Source organism: Hibiscus syriacus, unplaced genomic scaffold (genome assembly GCF_006381635.1).
Source record: "Hibiscus syriacus cultivar Baekdansim isolate YM2019G1 unplaced genomic scaffold, ASM638163v2 tig00113145_pilon, whole genome shotgun sequence".
Classification (NCBI taxonomy): Eukaryota; Viridiplantae; Streptophyta; class Magnoliopsida; order Malvales; family Malvaceae; genus Hibiscus; species Hibiscus syriacus.
The window spans coordinates 1,819,702-1,842,843 of NW_024063445.1; the positions used below are offsets into that span (position 1 = coordinate 1,819,702).

Below are 23,142 nucleotides of genomic sequence, written 5' to 3' on the forward strand. Positions count from 1 at the left end.
CTCTCTGCTCTTTGTTTTTTTCTTTGCTCTTTTCTCTTTGATTTTTCTTTGTTTTTGATTGGATCTTCGCACTTGATGTTTGGTTCACCTTTCAGTATCTCATCTGGATCAATGTATTTACTCATGCGCAGATTTCCTCCAACTTGCCCCCCAGTGTGGAGGGTGATCCTTGGTTAGGGTTGAATCAGAAGAAAATATCATTCAGGCTCAAATGGGGACACAAGGGATATATTTTCTCCTTTTGTGAAGGGATAAAGAAAGAAAGCCGTTCATCATCTCATACACAGAAGTCCTTGCAGAAGAGGTATCCCCAGGGGATAGATTTTTAGGATTAATTTTTATTTAAATGAAAATAGTAATTAATGCATGATAGAATTATTTTGAATGAATTCTATTTTTTTCTCTTCGCTTCTTGCTCTCAACATGTCTCAATTGCTCATGCTCGTCTTCAGAAAATTGATGCGAGATGCCCCACACTGTGTCTTCTTTGTAGGAAGGTTTATGTTCAATTGGACATCTTGTACTCAATGTCTGTAGGTTTTATTGGTAGAAAATGTTGGTTTTACATCTAAGAAGACGATGATGACTTTATTGGCTCAAAGAAAGGTACGGGTATAACTTTTGTGTCTCAAAAATAAATACAGTGTTTCAAAGTGGAAAGAATGTTTCAAGGTCTCAAAGAGATAGAATGTCAAAAATTGGTTATTTGGTAGTGACCAGGGATTATTTCGGGTAAAAATCGAGATTTTGTTTTAGGGTTTTAGCCAGGATAAAATAGGTCTAATCTTGCCTTATGTCAAAAATCTATAATTCTTGAAGAATTAAAAGAATATGTAATTCATTCGATATTCAAAGAACTAAAGATTAAAATTTGTTCAATTATTTAACCTTAGAAGGTAGCATCATTTCAGTCATCAAAGATTAAAAATATTTAAGCAAACATTGAAGAAAGAACAAAAACGAGTTCAAACAAAACAATCTCTATGGATGCAAGTGGTTGATGCAATGACTTCTTTGGCTTAGTATTAGGATACCCCTGAATAAATCATATTATGGATTTTGTGCTTTAGTGTCTTGCCGTTGTCAGTGGTATGCCCCGAGCTCCCAACATGATAGCTGCATATGGCGTTAATATCATGGCCTTCAGGATATGGGGTCTCTCTTGGTTTGGATTGAACTGGAGTCACAAGGTTCCTCTCAACTAGCATTGGGAGCAATTCCTCATATGTCATTGGGATTGGATTGATGCGACAGAATGCCTTATGAGGTTTGGTCCCCAGATTAGCTAGATAAGATCCTTCAATGTTAATATCATCTCTTTCCTCATTGTCGGAATGACTAGTGCCTCCTATCTGGCCATTCTTGACTGCTCTTTCGATCATTTCTCCACACATGACAATGTCAGAAAAACTCTTAGTGGCAACCCCTATCATGTAGTCGATATATGGAGACTTCAATGTATCGATGAATAGAGTGATGAACTCTCTTTCAGTCATTGGTGGATGCACTTGAGATGCGACATCCCTCCATCGTTGAGCATATTGTCGGAAACTCTCATAATTCTTCATCTTCATATTCTGAAGCATTGTTCGATCGGGGGCCACATCAATCATGTGCTTGTATTGGCCCAGAAAAGCACTAGCCAAATCCCTCCAGGAGCGGACTTGAGTATGACTCAGTTGATTATACCCCCTAGAAGCGGGTCCAATCAAACTATCTTGGAAACAGTGGATCAACATCGGATCATTGTTAGTGTATCCAGTCATCCTTCGAATAAACATCGTGAGGTGGGCATTATGGCAACTGGTTCCACTATACTTTTCAAACTCGGGCATCTTGAATTTGGGCGGAAGCACCAGGTTAGGAACTAGTACTAGTTCTGTTGAATCCATCCCGTTGTGAGAGTTTTGTCCTCTCATTCCATGGAAAATGTCTCTGCACCACTGTTTCAAATTATCTGGGATCTCGTTCTTGGCTCTTCTCGTCGCTAGGTGTCTAGGAATCTTGTTGGGCGAGATAATTGGTTGAGAACTAGCCTGTGCTTTCACACATTTAACTGTTTCATGGGTCAATGAAATCTTTTCTTTGCCTTTTTCTTGGTTGAGCTCAGCCATCTTTGCTACCATTTGGTCAACTAGGTCTTTTTGGTTTTGCAAGATACGATCCACGGTGGTCTTTTGCATCTGCTCCATTTTAACCTCCCACTCTGCTTGCAACTTTTGCAAACTCTCGTTCAGCTCTTTCTTCAATTCCTCAAATTTTGCATCCATTTTCAATATTGTGTGAATGCAGTTGCACAGTTAGAAGCGCTTCCTCAAAGTTTCCCACAAGGTATGATTAATGCACGTAACAATGCTTAAATGAATGTTGAATAAAATGCAATGATACAAATGCGGATGCAAAAATATTGATCCCAACGATAAATACCGTAGAACAATTTCCACCAGAGATAAAAAATTTCACATTACAAGACAGTCCACTTTACAAACATGTCTTCGCTTAGATGGTGAGCTTGGAATGGATCACTGCTTCATCTCGGATCTTCGTCCTCAATAATGATGCCCCTCAAGCGCTCTGTAAACAAACTCTTTTAATGCCCCGGCGATGCTGAAGTCAGTGCATCACTCTTCGATGAATAACGTCGGAACGATCGTAAATAAATCTACTGCTGGATTAATCCCCAGACTTCAGTCTTAAATGTTGCACGATCTTCGAGCTCACTGCTTTGTCTCGGATCTTTGTATTTGGAACTGATGCCCCTAAAACATTCTGTAACCTAACTCTGTTAATGCCCCAGTGGTGCGGAAGTCAGTGTGCCGCTCCTTGATAAATAGCGATGAAATGATCGTAGATAAAAATCGACTGCTGGATCACTCATCGGATCAGTGGCTCATCATTTTATTCTCGAACGTTGCACGATCGTCTTGAGCAAGTCTCCTTCTCGTACTCTATGCATTTCTTTTTAGCCTTCGGTGCATGTCTGTGTACGCGACTGCTTGGTTGAAAACTTTTATCTCTTCTTGTGAAAATTTTCTCTCGAATATCCCCTTGCTGATCAACATTTTCGCATTATGTTATGATGATGCAATGTAAAGAAGAATGAAAAAAACAAAAACAACAGAAAATAAATAAGTTAGTGCACACAAAGAAAATAAAAGAAATTAGTTAGTACAGGTAAGACAATCGATATAGATAAAAGTGTTATTAAAAGATGAATATAACACCTACCCATCATGATATCTACCCGAGCATGCTTTAAATAGATAATAGTCCTACCCGTACATGTTATCTACCCAAAATGAATAATTTCAAAAAATGGTCCTAACCGCATGGTATCTAGTTCGCATGCTTTTATTCAAAAAGAAAACAAATTCTACGAAATTAAAACAAAAGATAAGGGTTTAGAAATATTCCTCCTTTGTGTACACCTATTTTAGGTACCTACTGACGGACAAAGGTTCGGTATGACTATACCTAGGGTATCGTTCGACGGTTCACTATATGCTTGGTTTCGGCTCTAACGGGAAAAGGGGACTCGAATTGTACTTGATGTCGGTGCCCCCTTGGACTGCCAAACCCTCGATCCTCACCCATTACAGGTTTCTAACGGAACGAGTTCAATTCGAGGAGATTCAATGTCTTATACCCATACGAGGAATAAATCCCTACGAAGGTATAAGATATGTATCCCATGGGTTATTTGCTAAAACTCATACGAAGAATAAATTCTTACGAGAGTAAAGCACTCACCCCGACTAATTTGGATCGAAGCTCGTGTCTGGAGCTTATGTTATGCACATGTATGTGATGTGTGTGAGGAGGAACATACCTACCTTTGACTCAAAATGAAAAAGAAAAAACTCGACAAAAACTTGGACAGAGCTGAAAGCAAAAAGATAAAATGTTAGTATGATAATTAAAAATGAAGCAATTAAAAACTTCAATAAATGGATCATAAATTAACTAAAAACTAGAAATCATAATTTCCACCAAGATGACAATATGTAAACGACATACAGCCTGACTCTCAAAAAAAAAGGTCCCCAGCAGAGTCGCCAAGCTGTCATAACCATTTTTTTTTGTAAAACAATTAAATATTATTTTTAAAACGATTATGACTTTTATTTTGAAAAATTGAGTATTTTGGATTAATTTGGATTAAATTAAATAGAGTCGCCATCGACCTTTGGGTTAGGTAGGTCGAATACCTAAAAACGTCTTTTTAAAAGAAATTTAAGAAAAATCATTTTTTAAGACAAAAATGGTCTACATTTACCAGAAATCAAATTTAACGGGTTCGGGAATCGGTTACATGTGGGGAAGGGTAAGCACCCCCACAGCGCCCAAAAATGGTACTGTGTCGCTTGCACATTGTCGTAAATGATGGAAATGATAAATCGAATATAAAATTAACCTATGATCCATTTATTGAGATTTATTTAATTTGCCTCGAATTATTTAAAGAAAATCCTTTAACTCAATCAGAAATCTTGAAATTTGCAATCCTCCGTCGGGAAAGCTATTTCAACCATTTCTCATTCGTAAAAGAATATTCTATCATTGATTATGTTAAAAATACAAATCGAATATAACTAAAAACAATGTTTACATACGAATAAATTGATTAACTAAAAACGTGAATTGAATACAAATTAAAAATTTTGAAATTTACATTCACATAAAATAAAGTAAATTGTCACTTAAAATAACACACATTGCATCATTTGAACAAATTAATTAGCAAAATATACTCAACTTATTTCAAGTTTCTATGTCGTTAAAATGCCGTACCGGATCACACCACTTCGACCAAGTGGTACTTTCCACGCTCATTCTACGCATATGTATTCTTGAAAATAAAATCGAAAATCAAATATTTCATACATAGATACAAATATAATGAGAATAAATGTAATTGGAAATACAAATATTTACATTAAATGGAATTAAACACATTATTTACATAATACAAATAACCATGTAATATGTAAAATACATTCATATATAAATGACTAAAATAAAATAAATAAACATTACAAACCAAAATAAAATACAAAAATAAGTAATTAAGGGACTAAAACAAATTAAAACATAAATTCGTAAGGGCAAACAATAAATTTACCTAAAGTATTTATACTAAAACATTGACCATAATGTAAACAAAGTAAATTAAAAATACTAATTAAAATAAAGAAAGGTAACATTCAGTGACTGAAATGAAACATTTGTAAATATTAAAACCAGAATCGAACATAAACAAAAATAGTATGATATATAGCATGAGGGACTGAACAATAATTAAACCAAATACCCAACAGTGACTAATATGTAAAATACATAAATATCCTGTCCAAATTCGAACATTCACAAAAATACACAACACACGAAATTAGTGACTAAAATGAAACTATTACAAACATTGGGACCAAAGTCAAATATCCACAAAAATGACATAACATACATTAATAGGACTAAAATAAAATATTTATAAATGTGATGGCCAGATTCGAATATCAAAGAAACATACATGAAATATTAAATCAGTGGCTAAGATGTAACATTTATAAATACTGAAACCAGAACCAAATATAAACAAAAATGTTATAATACCTAGGATAGTGACTAAAATGTAAAAGTGAAAAGATAAAGGCTCAAATTGAAATAATGTAAACTTCATTCCATGGCTAAATCGTGCGGTTACAAAGGATCAGGGACCAAAAGTGACATTAGACCCTAAAAACCCAAAACACGCGGGTAAGTTTACAAAGCTAGGAGGACTAAAAGTGTAGTTATCCCATAACTCGAAAACACGGATGGGGTTGAGGGCAAAACGGTCGCGTTTCAGGTGGGAATTAAAAGCCCAAAACATGGGCTAAATTCTTCTCATCCTTCATTTGCTTCATTTGAAAAGAGAGAAGAGAGATAGAGAGTTTCAGAGTTCTCTGAAACTCTCTCAACCGAAAAAAGGCCACGGCAGCCGAAGGCTCCCACGGCGGGGCCGACGGTGGCGCATGGCAGCGCACGGCTGCCGGAGGAAGCCAAAAGACTCAAAAACTCCTCCGCTCTCACCCTCTACTCGAAAACCAACCCTAATCGGCCTAGAATAAACCCTAACCTCCTAAATCTAGATGGTTACCTTTGAAAGAAGCGAAAAGGCCGCCGGCTTCTGGGCTTTCCGACGATCTCCGAACCCAAGTACGAATATTTCTTTCTCTATTTTGTGGTTCTCAGTTTTTTTCTCTCAAGGTTGTTTTCTTTTTCTTTCGTTTCCCTCTGTTTTTCTTTTTTTTTTCCTTGGTATTTTCCTTCTTTTTTTTTCTCTGAACCCGAATGAATCCCCTGTCCTTGCATGTCTCTTTCTTATGGTCTTTTTTGCTGAGAATCATCATCTCCATTTGATAGGAATCATGTTCCTAGGCTCGGGTTAGTACCAAAAGCCAAATATTTAGGGATTTAGGACTTTTTTAATGGGTTTTCAGATTTGAGGGTGATTTGGTCCACTGTTGATGATGTTTTATTTTCTGTTTGATTGGTTCTGCTGTAGATGACGATAGTGGAGCAGTTGGGTCGGCGGCTGGACCATCGGAGTGGTGGCTCGGTGATTGGCTCATTGCTGGGAAGCTGAGGAGTTGAAGTCGCGGCGGCTGGGAGACCAAACGGCTGAGCTGATGATATTTTAGGGTTTCAAACCCTAAGCTTTGTGTGATCTGGACCGTTGGATGGGTCCAGATCCAATGGCCAGAAATGAGGCGGCTGGGCATTGAGGGGATTAGGGTTGAAACCCTAATTTGTTTTAGGGTTTGAAACCCTAATCGATTTTAGGGTTTGAAACCCTAATCTGTTTTAGGGTTTGAAACCCTAATCTGATGGGTTGGGTTGGTTCAGGGTACTGGGCCATTAGGTTTAGCTAGTTGGGCTCCGGGAATGGACCTTCTGTAATCTGGGCTTTAGTGGCCTACAAAAATTTGTAAATGTAAATTAAATAATAATAATAATAATAATAATAATAATAACGATAATAATAATATACAAAAAAAAGACCCGGACAAAAACGGGTGTCTACAACAACTTTGGAAGATTTGCAGCTTGAATATCTGGATCTCTGTCTGGTATTTATAACACAAAATCTGCTTCTTTGTCTGCTTCATTTGAAATTTTAAGATATGATGATGATTTGTTAAAGTTGGTTTTCTTTGTTCCTCTTTGGTTAGGTGTCAGATTACCAGAAGTTATATATTTTGGCATCATTGTATTTGTTGCTAATCGTGATGAATCTGTGAAGATACACTGGTCAGTCTGTTTGAAAAAAGGTTCGGTTGGTGTTATGCCTGAAAACTTAACTCAACCTGACATATCGAGTACCTGGAGAGCAATGGAGGCACTATGTGATTTTAGAAATGCTAGGGCTATCGGCGTTAGTAATTTCAGTACGAAGAAGCTGGGAGATCTTCTGAAAGTAGCACGCTTAGTTCCTGCTTTCAATCAAGTTGAACTTCACCCTGTATGGCAGCAGCCAAAGCTGCATGAATATTGTCGATCCAAGGGAATTCACTTGTCTGCGAGTTTGCAGATTTAAAAGCATCATATCTTTCTCATGCTGTTTGAATTCTTACCATTTTGAATCAACTGAGAAAGCTGATTGTATTGGTAATGGATGTTAACATCTTTGGTCTAAGGGATATTCGCCATTGGGTAGCCAAGGTGGAAATAACAGAAGGGTAAAGGTCCACGAAAACCCAGTTCTCAAGATAGTGGCAACACAATTGGGGAAATCTCTGGCACAAGTGGCTCTCCGTTGGGGACTCCAAATGGGGCATAGTGTAGTGCCTAAGAGCAATGTTGAGTCAAGGATGAAGGAGAATCTTGACATTTTTAGCTGCTCTATCCCTGAAGATTTGTTTGCCAAGTTTTCTGAAATCGAACAGGCAAGTGTTAACTTCATGTCTTCATTACCATTGCTTCTCTTACACGTGTATAGTTACTGCAGACTTGTTCATGTTTGTTCTCCCTATAAGCCTTCATTTGATGCTTATCATGATAGCATACGTTGTGTTTATATAAGTTACCCAAATTTAGATAAGTATTTGAATTATGTGAACTTTGCGTTGCAGGAGAAGCTAATTAGAGGCCGTGAATTTGTCCACCGTACTTGTGGTTCATATAGGACCCTTGAAGAACTCTGGGATGGTGAAATCTGAACCCAAAGATGTTCGAAATCGGTAACTCGTTTCCTAGGTCTTCCTTAAATTTTTATTATTTTCAGCAGGGGGCGGAGGTAGGCCTGAGCCTATTTAGGCTGTAGCCCTCTCAATGGAAAAATCTTTTAAGGGTCCTCTTTAATTCTTTTAATTATAATTCAACTTAGTTAAAATTAAATTAATTAGAGTCCTATTTAATTTCAAATTTAATTATAATTTTATCTTTTTAAAGTCTCAAATGAAGAGTTACTTTCTTATAACTTATTTATTACAATTCTCTTTTATTTATTTATTTATTTATTTATTTATATTCATTATATGTTTTTTAAATTTTAAATTTTCTTTTTAAAGCTCAAAGGTAATCAAATATTTTAACTAAAATTTAAGTTTTTGATGTTATTTTGTAAGTTTTTTTTATTATTTTTCTGAATTTTCATACTTTATCTTTATTTTGTTCTTTAATTACTTATGAACTTGGGGAGTTATTAGCGGTTTGTTTAGTATTTGTTTTAATATCGCCTATAAGATTATAATAAAAAATTATAAGGTATTCTTTATATCTTATTTTATTCAATCAAAATTATTTAATATTTTTTTTGCCTCAGTCATAGGTGATTTAGTTTTATGAAAAAGATAGTTCATGTTAATTGATGACAAAATTATATTTTAAACTATACATTTATACATAAATTTAAAAGTTCTTTTAGAACATACAAATATATTAATTTTAGTTATTGTTATTTTTTTTAAATTATAAGATTATATATAAAAGTAATATTAGATAAACTTTTTTATTATATTTATGTTGACCCATTCAATAATAAATTTTGGGAACCGCTACTGATTTTCAGGCACCGTACTAGGAGCAAATTGTCTGCCACTCTTAAAATGGATGAACGAACTTGATAAAATTTAGACTATATTTTTGAAAAACTCTGTAATTAGATCGCATGTTATCAAGTACCATAAAAATAAAAATTCTAAAAAAACCGTTATATAAAATCGTAAAAATAAGAAAAATCATATTTTTTGACATTTTTATTAGTTTATGCATTTTATTTTTAAAAATTAAATATAATTATAATTTTTGAAAAATATATAAATTTTTAACTCATAATGTTTTTGAGATCATTTATATTTAAGGATTTTTACGAATTTAATTTTTTACATTCATTTGAATTTTTCTAAAATATTATTAGAAATTATAACTTTTGATTAGATCATACAATTTTTTTTAACATAAATATATAATTATGAGTGAATAATCAGTTAGTTCAATATTAAAAAAAACTGATTAAATTAAATTTCATTATATTAAATCATATAATAGGTCGTAGCTTTCCGAGGGACATCAAATGTTTGAGGTTTGACCTTTAATATGAGATGATTTAGCATCTATTAGCTTTTTGCTTTACTTTCTTTAAACGAAAGACAAGGCAGGGGCAAGTTCCCTGTATTGATTAGTTAGCATGCGTTTGTCTTTGGAACAACGAATTGTTGGCCTTTCAGGTACGTATCGTCTAAAGGAAGGAATTGTTCAGAGTTTCCGACCATGTTAGAAATTTATTCTTCTGGAATTGTACATCATTTTTAAAGCTTTAAGTTACTGAGTTGTGGACAAAGAGAAAAGTAGATAAAAAAAAGGAAGCAACTGAAACACCAATGCTCGTATGAGCAGGATCACAGTAACTAGGTTCCAAACACAACGTTTGAAAGCACTCCAAGAGCCAGTTTCCCAGCAATTGCATGCATTTTCTTTCGAACCTTTCCAGCACCTCCTTGACCTTGACTGCTATTACCATGCTGACAATGGAAGTTGGTTTGGAACGAGCTAGACAGGATTCCATAACCATCATGATCATAAGGACCAAAATAGCGTGGTGCAACAGGGAACCCGTAAGCATATGCAGAGTTCGGAGGTGGTGGAAATGGATTGGCCCCATAGTCATAACCATAACAATGACTGAAAACAGGCGAAGGTGGTGGCATTGGCAAAGATCGAGCCGTTGACGTTGCCGGCATTGCACCCTTGCAAGGTGATAAGACACACTCGAGGTGAAGATCAAAGCTGCAAAGCCCACATCTATAATGCCAAGACTTGCATGTATCATTGCAGACCATGCACCTGCCAGGCACTGATCGTTGCAGCCTCAGAGGATGATATGGATGCATCGCATGCCGCACATCTTCTGGCAATTGGGTACAAAGAGGGTGCACATCGAAATCACAAATGCTGCACCTATAGAAAAGTCCTTCGACGAGGTCGCCACATAAGTCACAGAAACGATCATTCTGTCGCGTAGCCTTTGGCTTTCTAATGACCAGTTTGAGGCCATGCTCGTGCAGAAAAGAAGACAGTTCTATAGGGCAGGTTCCACAGTGATCATGGAGATCAAAATCACAGAGTTCACATCCATAGCGGAAGCTGGAACCTAGAGTCTTGCAACCACCGCAAAGGAACTCGGAGTCGGCTGAAACTTCTCTTAATGAATGAGAATGGGTGAAATGTTGTATGGTTTTCCTTGATAATGGAGTCATCTTTCTCTAAATGTGGAAGAGATCACTACATTGTTGCAGCTATATATTGAAAAATGGCTATGGAATTGCATTATGGTGGGTGATTGACTTGGTTGTTTAAGCTTGACAGAGCAGGGATGTTGACTTTTAAGTTTTGTAACAATCGAGAAATACTGAATCGGTGGTTCATGCACTTGACAGAGGAGACTTTCAATATAATAAGTTTAGGGTAAAGTACACAAATGGTTCCTAACTTATGATATTGTTTTGTTGAGTCTCTCGATAATTTAATATTATAAAATGGTTCCCCGAGTTGCTTTATTGAGCCCCTTAACTATTAAAAGTTATAAATGATCACCCAACTATTCATATAATTCATATTTATCCTTTTCTGTTAACAAATTTAGGGTCGTCTGAGTTGAATGTTAACTTGCTGATTGAGATATGATATCATTTGATCTCAGGATCTCAAACGACTATACAATTCAAACGATTATGATATCAATTTCTATCATATCCCAGTCATTAGATTGATGTCCATCTCATACGACCGTCAATTTTTTAACGGAAAATGACGAGTTTGAAATATATAAATAGTCGGGTGATCATTTCGTAACTTTTAATAGTTGAGGGGCTCAACAAAGCAGTACCATATAGTTAAGGGATCATTTTGTAGCTTTTAATAATCAAGGGACTCAATAAGATAGTGTCATATAGTTGGGGACCATATGTGTACTTTACCCATATGTTTAATGGTAACAAATTTGAGAGGGAAATTAATTTAAAACAAGTTGTTGATGTTTGACATTGACTCCAATTTTGTAACATATTGTATGCATGTTCTAAAAATCTCAAAAGATTCGAAGTGAGATGGTGTACAATTTGCTTAAGATTGCAAAGACAACTTCAGTTCTTGAGAGTATTCTATTGACAATATCCTATTTCCAATAAATGTTGGAATAATTGCGTCTATAAAATGTATGCGGGTCATTGTCAATTGACAAAGAAAATTTTAAATATGCCAAACTCATTATTTTATAATGAATTATAAAATCTTGGATAAACTACTCGATCTGTATTTCCTTTCATATTTATACACTTTTACTCAAGCACTCAAAACATTTATGTTTTGGTCACTTATATTGTCGATTTATTAAATTTTTGTCACTTAAGTTATCAATCGTTAGATTTTAGTCACCGAGTCGTTAACTCCCGAGTGCCTGAAGACGTGACAAGTGAGTCAGAAGGGGTTACTTTTTGGTTTTACCACTGAACTTTAGATAGAACACTAGTTAGACCTCAACTTTAGATAAAATATCATTTTGATCCCTAAACTTTAGATAAAATATCAAATTAACCCTTAAATTCAATTAAAGTCTCTCATCGCCACCACCACTCACCATTGTCACTACCGACCATCATCGATTGACATTGATTGTCATCGTCATTGACTATTAAACCCCAAAATTTACTATTCACTCTTTTTTCTTATACTCTAAGTGCGAATTAACATCACTTGAAAATATCTGAATCTCAACAAATCTAGCCTATAATCTTTCGACTTCCTTTAAAATTAAACCATAATAATAAATTTATTATAGTTAGTTTAATTTATTAATATGCTAGAATTGGATTGGAATTCTAAAACCATTTTAAAAAGTTAACTTTGATTTTATATATTTTTAAAAATATTAAAACTTTTAAAATAATATTATAGTTTACAAATGTTAAAGAATATACTAATATTATAAACATAACAATATTATAAACAAAATATTTATACATTTCATTATGAATATAGATTTAGACTTTTAGTGTATTTATTTTTAAAGGAATATTAATAATAAATTTATTATGATTTAATTTTAAAAGAATTTGAATGATTCTAGGCTAGATTTGTTTAATTCTTGACATTTTTCTATGAAACATATACTAAATTCATATTTATAATATCAAAAAGGAGTGAACTATAAATTTTGGGATCTAATATTTGATGTCAATTTTATTTGATGTCGACTGATGGTGATTGTAATATACAAAAATTTGGTTAGTGACTAAAATGTAAATTTTGAAAGTTTAGTGGCTATAGTATAAACTTTGTAAAAGTTTAAGTACTAAAAATGTAAATTTGAAAAGTTATATATTTTAGCCCGTAAATAAAAAAGTTTGGCCTAAAAAAAGAATTTTTGTGGTAATTAGATTTTTGGTACGTGATTTGTGTTAAAATGCTATAAAGCGATAAAGTTCGATATAAAAATCGGATAGTCGGATCGAATCAAAATTTCACGAAAAATATGAAGGATGCTAAATAAAGGTTGGAAATATTATTTCGATAATTTAGAACATTGAAATTTAGCATAGATAAGTGGAATTAAGGTTGATTTTCCATGTTAATCCAAAATTGTGAATTTTAGTGACTAAATTGTAATTTTCAAAAAAGGGAAAAGGTGAAAAGTGGATTTTTATTTGTTAATCTTTGAATTTGGAATATTAAAATGGAATATATTCCAATGGCAAGTTAAAAATATCATGTTTCATTAAGGGTAAAATGATAATTTCACATTAATTGAATTTTAAATTCATTTATATTAGATAAAGCCAGGTGTAATATGATATTAATTGAAGAAAAATCAGAAATTTACAGCAGCTTCCAGCCCCAAAATGTGAACCACCATAGCTAAGTAAGAATTTTTTTTATTTCATTTTTAAGCTTATTCAATTAATTTTTAGATTAAGCTATTAGATAGAGAATTAATCTACTTGAAATTCTAATCATTTGGTATAAATAGTTCATGGAAATCATGTCTGGATGATGATGTTCATAATTAAGGTTATGAAGAACATGTTTGAGATTTTGAAGAATTAAAGGGTGATTTTTATGTTATTAGTGTTGTAGATTAATTTCCAAGCCTTTGTGATGACTAGAACCAAGTAGAAATGCTTATAATCAAATTGGTCAAGTTAGGGTTTATGAAAATTGGTTGAAATTGGATTTAATTTGATGTTATGATGATTGAAATTGCATGAATTTGATCATAGGAGATTGATTCATGCTTGAAATTGAATGAAAATCAAATCCTAGTGTACTAATTATGTTTGGCCATAGGGGAATAAATTGGGGAAAATGTTAAAAAGTTTCTTGTGGTCTATAATTGATATTATAAGTATGATTTGGATATCAATTTGTATCAATTTGGAACCTTTAGATAGTAAAAGGGCTAATTTATAAGTTTTGAGAATTATAGGATATTATTGCATAAATGTGGTAATTGGAGTGTTCAATGTTGAATTTTAGTATTTGAAATTCTGTAATTTTAAGTTAAATAAGTAATTTGGAATCAAAGTGCAAATTTGGATAAATTTGGTGATGAATTCGAATAGTCTCAAAAGTTGGGACTTAAATGAGAATTTTCAAATGTTATGGTATTATTTTAGTATGAAATTTCAATGTTGGAAATTTATATCGGCGTGATGATTTTTAAGTTTAAATATTGGATTTGGAATCGAATTGCAAGATTATTATAGTGGATGGCTGAATTCGAAAAGTCTAAGGAAATAGAGGATGAAATTACAAGTTTTTGAAGTTTAAAGTGTTGAATTCAGTATATATTTAAGTTGCTGAAAATTTTAGTAATTAATGTGAAGGATCATTATGAATTTAATGGAAATGTTTAGGTGAATTGTAGAAAGAATTCATAATTAGTGGCTTGATTGTACAATTGGCAAAAGTTGAATAGTTGAGGAAGGAAATACATATTTATGGATTCAAATGAGGAGTTTTGAGAATTTTGATGAAAAATATGATTTAGTTTTAAATAGATTTAAGTAACAAAATTTTATTTCAATTGAATTTTATATTTAAGCTTAGATTATGTTAGTACGATACTAACATATAGTTTGAATATTTTATGTTACTTATGGCGTCGTCAGACCACGATAAATCTAGTGATTCAAGTAATTCGAAAGGGAAGGAAAAGTGCGGTATTGAGAAGAACATCATAAAAAATATTCGATAGCGAGGCAAAGGTGACTGCAGATTTAATTTATATTTATGTTATCGAATGAACATTGGTGTCACAGCCCAAATTTTTAGGAAAAATTATTGAATTAATTAAAGTTTGATTTGAATAAATTTAGGGACTAGATTTAAAACTGATGAAGTTAGCAGACCATTTTAGGAAGTTTTGAAGAATGCAAAGACTAAAACAGAAATTTAGCCATTTCTTATTACCCGATAAAAATATATTACTCGATTGGGTAAACCCAAATTATTTCCCCAAAATTGAACCAAATCCTTAACCCTAAATCAAACCCCCCCGACGGTCACCTTCTTACCTTAAATACGCCACCGTCCGGGCACCCCAGCCTGAGCCACGACCACCAAATTACTCACCGTCAAACGGTGATCAAAACATAACCTTTGAATTGCCAAGAAACGGTGTCGTTTGTCGTGGATCATCCAAGGTTAGCTGGCAAAAACCCCTTTGATCGCTGCATATTTTAGCCCTTTTCCGACCGTGTCTGGTATTGGTTCACCTCACTGCAGCCTCCAGTGTATTCACTGGTGTAAAACCTAATCGGTTTTGCTCACCAGTGATGCGTCGTTACTGGTCACCGACATGGGTAAGTTACCATTCAATTTTGGTCTATTGGATTGGTTTATTGGTGATATTAGATTGATTTTTAGGTGTAATTGAGTTCATTGTTGAACTGAGGAAATTCGGCCGGTGAAATGGGTCCTGACAACCGCCGCACGCACCGTCACGCGCTAGCGGTGCGCATGGGGCTTGTTTGACTAATGAAAATTTCTTGAAACCGGTTAACCCGACCCGTTGATGTGACCGAACCCTTGACTTGGGTCAGAGTTGACCTTTGACCGATCATACCATTGACTTTAACCGGTCAGATTATTGACTTTGACCAAACAAGTTAAAATTTCTGAAAAGCCCTATTTTATATTTTTTGACGTCTTGAGCCTGATTTTGAAGTCTGTTTTGCCAGATTCTAACCCGAAAGCCTCCAAATTGACCGTCAAACCCAATTATGCTTAAGTAAATAAATGTTTTGATTTCGGAAAAATTAAAGTAAGACTTGGGACTGATAAATTGTTATTGTTTGAAGGTACTAGAGACTTATCTGACCGCTCGCCAGCTTGATCTAGCTCTTCTCGATCCGTTAGGCCACGAGAGCTGATAGTCACTGGTATGAACCGTGAACTTTTTGAATACCTCGATTTAAAATATAACTTCGATATTAACTCTGATTTCTATGAATTAGGTTCGAGCACTATAGCAGAGCGTGACGAGTCTGTGCTTAGTAGTTTTACTATGCACCCTATATTACGAGGTGTGTTCCCTATGTGCTACTCCATATCTTTATCTGATTTGATATATATTTCACTGAAACTTATGATTCAATGGATAATGGTTTATGAACTATGATGGAATGATGCATGATATCTGAATGATTGTTTTCACTGTACAATTTTATTTTACCGAATACGGATCATGGAAATCTTTGCTTTTTTATGTGGATGTTATCTAGGTAGGTTGGAGTATGGAGATAAAACTCTAATCAAGCTGGTAAATCGTTACGGACCTAAGGCGACTCTTGGGTAGGCCTTCAGGCCCCAAGATGTTCCCTTAGGTTAGCTCCTTATACCCAATGGGTATAAGGTTGTCCTATGGATGCAGTTCTGGGGAACTACATATGGTGTACTGGAGGAGGTGTACTATGTGATTTAATATTTTATGTTTTATCAGGATTTCCATGATACTTTATTGGACTATTACTTGATGGTTTTTCATATTATGTTTTTATTGCACTGATGGGACACAATGAGCCCTAGCTCATTTTTCAAAATGTTTTCCCCTTTTAGATACTTGTGGATAGAAACCGATCCAGGCACTCAGAGGATCAACACATTATAGAAGAACTTTTTTTGTAATGTTTTTATCTTCTGAATTACTTTTAATTATGTTACATGGGCCTTTATTTCGACATACTCATTTTACGATGATGATTTTATGGATTTTGCTATTGATACTTGGTTTACCGTACTTTAAGTTTATGACTTATTTTATTTTATGTAATCGTTTTTAGTTTTATATTTATGATTTAAAATTTTATCATTATTTATTTTACCTTTATAAATGACATTTGTAACATGGTTATAAATTATCGAATAATGTTTTTGGACAAATGTTTTAAAAATTTTTGTATGTAATTCACTAGAATTTGTCGAAACGCATAGGTTGAGTCTAGGGGTTACATTTTACTGGTATCAGAGCTTTTGGTTTTTAAGCCTCAAACTCTAAATGGGTTCTACGAAAAATTTTAAACTGTTTTGAAAATGTTTTTCAAATATTTATAAGTCCATGTCACCTGTTTTTGCAAGTTAAATGTGTCCAGTACACCAGTATCGATCTAACCAAGTATACCTGTTGTAGTGAATTAAAGATCCTTGTCGATGAGTGCCAGACGAGGTCATCGGCCTAGCCGTGGAAGAGGTTGAGCTGCTAGATTTTTGGCCTTGTTGATGACACTGCTATAGACCCACCACCTGTTCCCGCTCCAGATTCTCGTACTGAGCCTACGAGAGTGGTTCTTGATGAGACTCTCGGTAGATAGATTTTTCAATTGATTCAGGGTGCGGTTACAGTTGTTGGTGTCGTCCCTGAGGTTTTGATTTTTCAGACCCTAATTGCTAATGGAGTCATGACTTTTAGAGGTTTGATTGGAGGAGCTCCTACTGAAGCTGAAGATTGGCTCCATGATACGGAAAGATGTATGGATCAGTTGGGTTTGGACCCAGATAAGAGATATTTGGGAGCAATTACGATGTTAGATGGGGATGCCCACACCTGGTGGGAGTCTGTAGTCAATAGTGTCCCAGTTGATCGTTTGACTTGGGATTTCTTTAAAGAGTGCTTCAGGAAGCGTTTTATGGGGGAGGGTTATATGGCTGAGAGAAGACAGCAATTCCAAGATGAGATGGAATATAGTGTAGGGAGATATGTCAATCTCTGAATATGTCAATCTCTGAATATGAGATGGAATTCTTAAAACTGTTAAAATATGGTATTAGTTTGGTTGCCATTGAGAGAGATAGATACCGCAAGTTTTATCTTGGACTCAGATATGAGCTGCGTAGGTCGGTTGTGACCCACCAAGATGAGATTTTTGATGTACTGGTGAGCAGAGTGAAAAATGCTGAGGAGGTGGAGTCTTAACTCCTGATAGAGATCGTGTTGATCAGGACGACCTAAGAAGTCTTCCAGCCATACTCAATCTTCTGCCCTTTCATGGAAGAGGACTCGTACTTCGTCCCCTCAAAAGAGTAATACTTATTCCAGGCCTGTAGTATCTCCACCCTAGTTTTTAGTTGAGGTAGTTATTTGGGGTTGCCTTAGGTGCCCCTTTGTGATTATTGTGGTAATCGACACAAAGGAGAGTGTCGTAGGAAGATGGGTGTCTGCTACTAGTGTGGATCCAATGGTCATTTCCGGAGGGACTATCGATAATTAGCTTCATCTGAGCAGATAACTACCCAGACTCCTGCACGTTCACATGTATCAGTTCAGACCACAGCTAGAGGTTATAGTCAACATCTAGGGATGACAGTAGAGCCCGACCCCAGTAGAGTTGAGAGCCTGTAGTTTTAGAGGCCAGCCAGCTCTAGTGTATGCTACCAGATGTCGGGATGACAAAGATGAGCCAGAGGTTATTGCAAGTACATTTATCATTTATTATGTTCCATATTTTGCATTGATAGACAATGGCTCCACCCACTTCTATGTATCGAGTTCAATACCCTGAAATCTTCAGATTTTGATTGAGGACAACGATAATATTTTTGTGGTTACAACTCCAGTGGGAAAGTCAGTGGTGGTGAATAAGGTATTTCAGCGTTGTCCTTTGGAGGTTCAGGGTGAAAATTTTATTGCCCAACTTATGGAGCTTCCTTTTGAGGAGTTGATTTAATTTTGGGGATGGATTGGTTGAATAAACATAAGGTTAATTTGGATTGTGTATACAAGAGAGCTATTATGAAGACTTCTAATGGTCGGACTGTTGTGTTAATTTGGAGCACCGTGGCTATCTTTCAAATATAGTTTCGGCTATGGTATTTGACCGAATGATCTGGAAGGGATATGAGACTTTCATTGCCTGTATTTTGAATTCTAAAGGTTCTTTTTACAAGATTGAGGAGATTACCGATGTCTTTCTAGAGGAGTTGTCAGGGTTACCTCCTGATACAGAGGTAGAGTTCGAGATTGAGACTTATCCTGGATCTGTACCTGTTTCCATGGCACCCTGTCGCATGGCTACAAAGGAACTTAAGGAGTTGAAGGTTCAATTGCAAGAATTACTCGACCGAGGTTTTATCAGACATAACACCTCACCCTGGGGAGCTCCAATTTTGTTTGTGAAAAAGAAGGATGGATCGCTGAGACTATATATTAACTACCAAAAGTTGACGGTTAAGAATAAGTACCCACTACCCAGGATTGATGATTTATTCGATCAATTGTGAGGAGCTACTTCATTTTCTAAGATCGATCTTTGCTCGGGGTACTATCCATTAAAACTTAAAGGATCAGATGTTGCGAAGACTGCCATCTGCACTAGATATGGGCATTATGAGTTCTTGGTGATGCCTTTTGGTCTGACGAATGCTCCCCCAGCTTTTATGGACCTGATGAATCATGTGTTTCGACCCTATTTAGATTAGTTTGTAGTAGTTTTCATTGATGATATTCTGGTCTATTCCTGGACTGAGGTAGAGCATGATGAGCATTTGAAGATTGTTCTACAAACTCTGAGAGAGTATCGTTTGTATGCTAAGTTGAGCACGTCTGAATTCTGTCTTCAGGAGGTGTCATTCCTTGGGCATATTATTTTTGCGAGGGGTATTCAGGTTGATCTGAGCAAGATGTGAGTAGGAAGCGACCCAAGAATGTCTATGAGATTTGTAGTTTCTTGGGCTTAGCCGGATATTATTGACATTTTGTAGAGGGTTTTTCGATCACTGCCGCTCCTTTGACGAAGTTGTCAAGGAGGAATTTCCCGTTTGAATGGGGTGAGGCACAACAGGAGAGCTTTGAGAAATTAAAGACGATTTTGACTCAAGCTCCAGTGTTGACTTAACCTCAGCCCGAGAAGAATTTTACAATGTATAGTGATGCTTCACACTTTGGACTTGGATGTGTTCTATTGAAGGAGGGTAAGGTAGTAACTTATGCGTTCCGTCAGCTGCGCCCACATGAGAGTAATTACCCAAACCATGATTTGGAGTTAGCAGCAGTGATCTTTGCCTTAAAGATATTGAGACATTATCTTTATGGAAAGAAGTGTTACATTTTTACAGATCATAAGAGCATAATGTAACACCCATATTCCGTATACATTTCTGTATACGAATACAAATGTCACATCACTTTAAAAACAATTTACTAATTTCAAAAAACTTTAAAATTTTGTTGCAAACTTAATTCCACATAAATGAACATAATAAATAATTATTCATTAAGACATATTACAAAATATTTTGTTAAATTTAATTACATGCCAGACAAGTTTCCAAAAATGATTACTATTATCCTAATGTTACTGGTGAGTGAACCTTAGTGGATGATATCTGCTGCTTCGGCTGCACTCCTTAATTGATTATTCTCAGCTGTTACTTACGCGGGGAAACATAAATGTTAAGTAATTACTTAGTGAGTTGTAATATTGTAAAGTAACCTTTATATATTCTATAGTATGTCATATTATTGAATTCACATTGAATTGTATATTCTTTAAGGATTTTATAATCCTTCTCAGTTGAACTATATTCCATTCGTGTTTATAATACACCATTATGCATTTCAAGTATAACATACTTTTATACCGATAATGCACCCATATGCATTTCAGCTATGGCATCATTTCATGCCAATAATGAACCCATATACATTATTCTTTTGACTTCCTTTCATGCTGATAATGCACTCATATACATTATTCTTTTATGCCGACAATGCACCCATATGCATTTCAGCTATGACATCATTTCATGCCAATAATGCACCCATATGCATTACTCTTTTGGCATCCTTTCATGCCAATAATGCACCCATATGCATTATTCTTTTATGTCGATAATGCACACATTTGCATTTATGCTATGGTATCCTTTCATGCCAATAATGCATCCATATGTATTATTCTTTTATGCCGATAATACACCCATATGCATTTCAACTATGACATCCTTTCATGCCAATAATGTACCCATATGCATTTTTATGCCGATAATGCACCCATATGCAGTTCAGCTATGGCATCTTTTCATGCCAATAATGCACCCATATGCGTTATTCTTTTATTCATTCGTTCTAGAGCAGTTGATACTCTAAAACATATTCATAATATGCTTTCCATACATTAAATAAAACTTAGTAACTAATGAAAAACATACTTTAAAATTTAAACATTCTAAATAGACTTATTTCATATTGTCTTTAAATAGATTGCATACAATAAACGTACTCACCTAGCTTGCCTTGCTTTCATATCCAAAAGGAACAATCTGCTACTCCGGAACTTGGCCTTTGCCTTTTGCTTTACTTGACTCAGGAGCTTGATTTCGATCTATTCCATATCCATTAGATACATGTATAATATCAATTGTTAGTATATTTCCTAACAATTATACTTAAACATTACTAAAAATATCTATTATTAACTTTTCCACAACAATCTTAGCCTTTCATATAATTTATGGTTCCTTAATATCGATACCCCTACCATGGTATCGATACTACCATACTAGGGTACCGATTCCTTCCCTTGGTATCGATACCATTTTTGTATTATGTTTTAAAAGGGTATTGATAACTTCCCTTCGGTATCAATACTAATTGAATCTGTATAGATAACCGATTTATCCCATCTTAGCCTATAGTATCAGTATTGTTTTATCAGTACCGATACCCGTGCCCATATTTTCTAGTTTTTAACCCGATTATTAGACAAATGAGGTCAAATTTCGTTATGATTACCTTACAAAATGCTACCAAACTTTTCATTACTTATACATACTAACTTTCCCTCATTTAGAAACTTAAAACATCTAATATCCCTCAAGATCATTTGATTCTAAGAATCACACCACAATTTCTATATTGTTTTTAAACGTATCCAATGTTTCTAATATCTTATTCATCTCTTTAACAAGTCAAATATACCAGTAAACATCAATAAACACTCATATTTTAACATATCATTTCAAAACCCATTTTCTAAAATCTCCATTATTTCGCTTATCTCCTCATTTTAATCCCATCTAATAATTCATTATGCATATATATCACGTAATGTTACCAAAGCAACCCATAATTTAAAGGAAACACTAGCTAATGGAAATTTACCTTATGCTAGAGAGGAGAGCACACCAACGTGAAGAAGAAGAAGAAATGTAGGAATGCCTTACTTTCCTCTTTCTTCCTATTTAAAATCCTAATCTATTTTTAAATTCATTTTCATCTTAAAAGACCAAAGTTCCCTCTTAACTTATCTATTGATACAAATTAGTTTAAATACTATTCCAAATCCTTTTTCTCATCTTTTACCATTTATTCAATTTAATCTTAAATTTTTAAATCTTCTCGATATAGTCCTCGGTCTGATATTTAGGATATTACAATTATCCCTTTAAGAAAATTTGTCCTCGAATTTAGATAAATACCTGAAGCAAAAAGGTATGGAAACTGTATTCTCATGTCCCCCTCTCTTTTCCAAGTAGCCTCTTCGGACTAAATGATTTTGCCAGAGTACTTTAACTAAATGAATATTTTTGTTGCGCAATTCTTTGATTTCTTTAGCCAAAATCTGCACTGGTTCTTCTTCATAAGTTAAATCCATTCGAACCTCTATTTCCTCTAGGTTAATAATGTGGGATGGATCGGACCGATATCTTCTGAGCATCGATACATGGAAAACATTGTGGATTTTGTCCATATCTGAAGGCAAAGCTAGCTGATATGCTACTGGTCCGACTCTTTTCAAAATTTCATAAGGTCCAATAAATCTCGGACTAAGCTTTCCCTTACGCCCAAATCTCAAGACTTTCTTCCAAGGTGACACCTTTAAAAACACTTTATGTCCTACTTGAAATTTGATTTCTTTTCTTTTCAAATCAACATAAGATTTCTATCGATCGAAGGCTATCTTGAGATTTCCTTGAATAATCTTTACTTTCTCCTCCATATCTTTAATCAACTCTGGCCCAATTATGTCTTGGTCTTTTGAATTCAAACCAATTTACTGGTGTACGACACTTTCTCCCATATAATACTTCATACGGGGCCATCTTAATACTTGACTGGTAACTATTATTATACGCAAATTCGGCTAAAGGAAAATACCTTTCCCATGATCC

At 34.7% G+C, this 23,142-nt stretch overlaps 2 protein-coding genes across 2 annotated transcripts; one reads left to right on the forward strand and one right to left on the reverse strand.

Moving 5' to 3' along the window:
- Positions 1 to 7,049: 7,049 nt before the first annotated feature.
- On the forward strand, positions 7,050 to 8,198 carry LOC120185909 (aldo-keto reductase family 4 member C8-like; the record flags this gene model as incomplete). The annotated part of the gene is made up of 4 exons (XM_039189987.1): positions 7,050 to 7,109; positions 7,283 to 7,558; positions 7,677 to 7,925; positions 8,112 to 8,198. Coding segments are annotated over 4 exons (672 nt in total), but the record flags the coding sequence as incomplete, so codon positions are not given.
- A 1,689-nt stretch (positions 8,199 to 9,887) lies between these two features.
- On the reverse strand, positions 9,888 to 10,736 carry LOC120185910 (diacylglycerol kinase theta-like). Its single transcript, XM_039189988.1, has one exon. The coding sequence runs from the start codon at positions 10,734 to 10,736 to the stop codon at positions 9,888 to 9,890; it is 849 nt and encodes a 282-aa protein (XP_039045919.1).
- Positions 10,737 to 23,142: the final 12,406 nt, after the last annotated feature.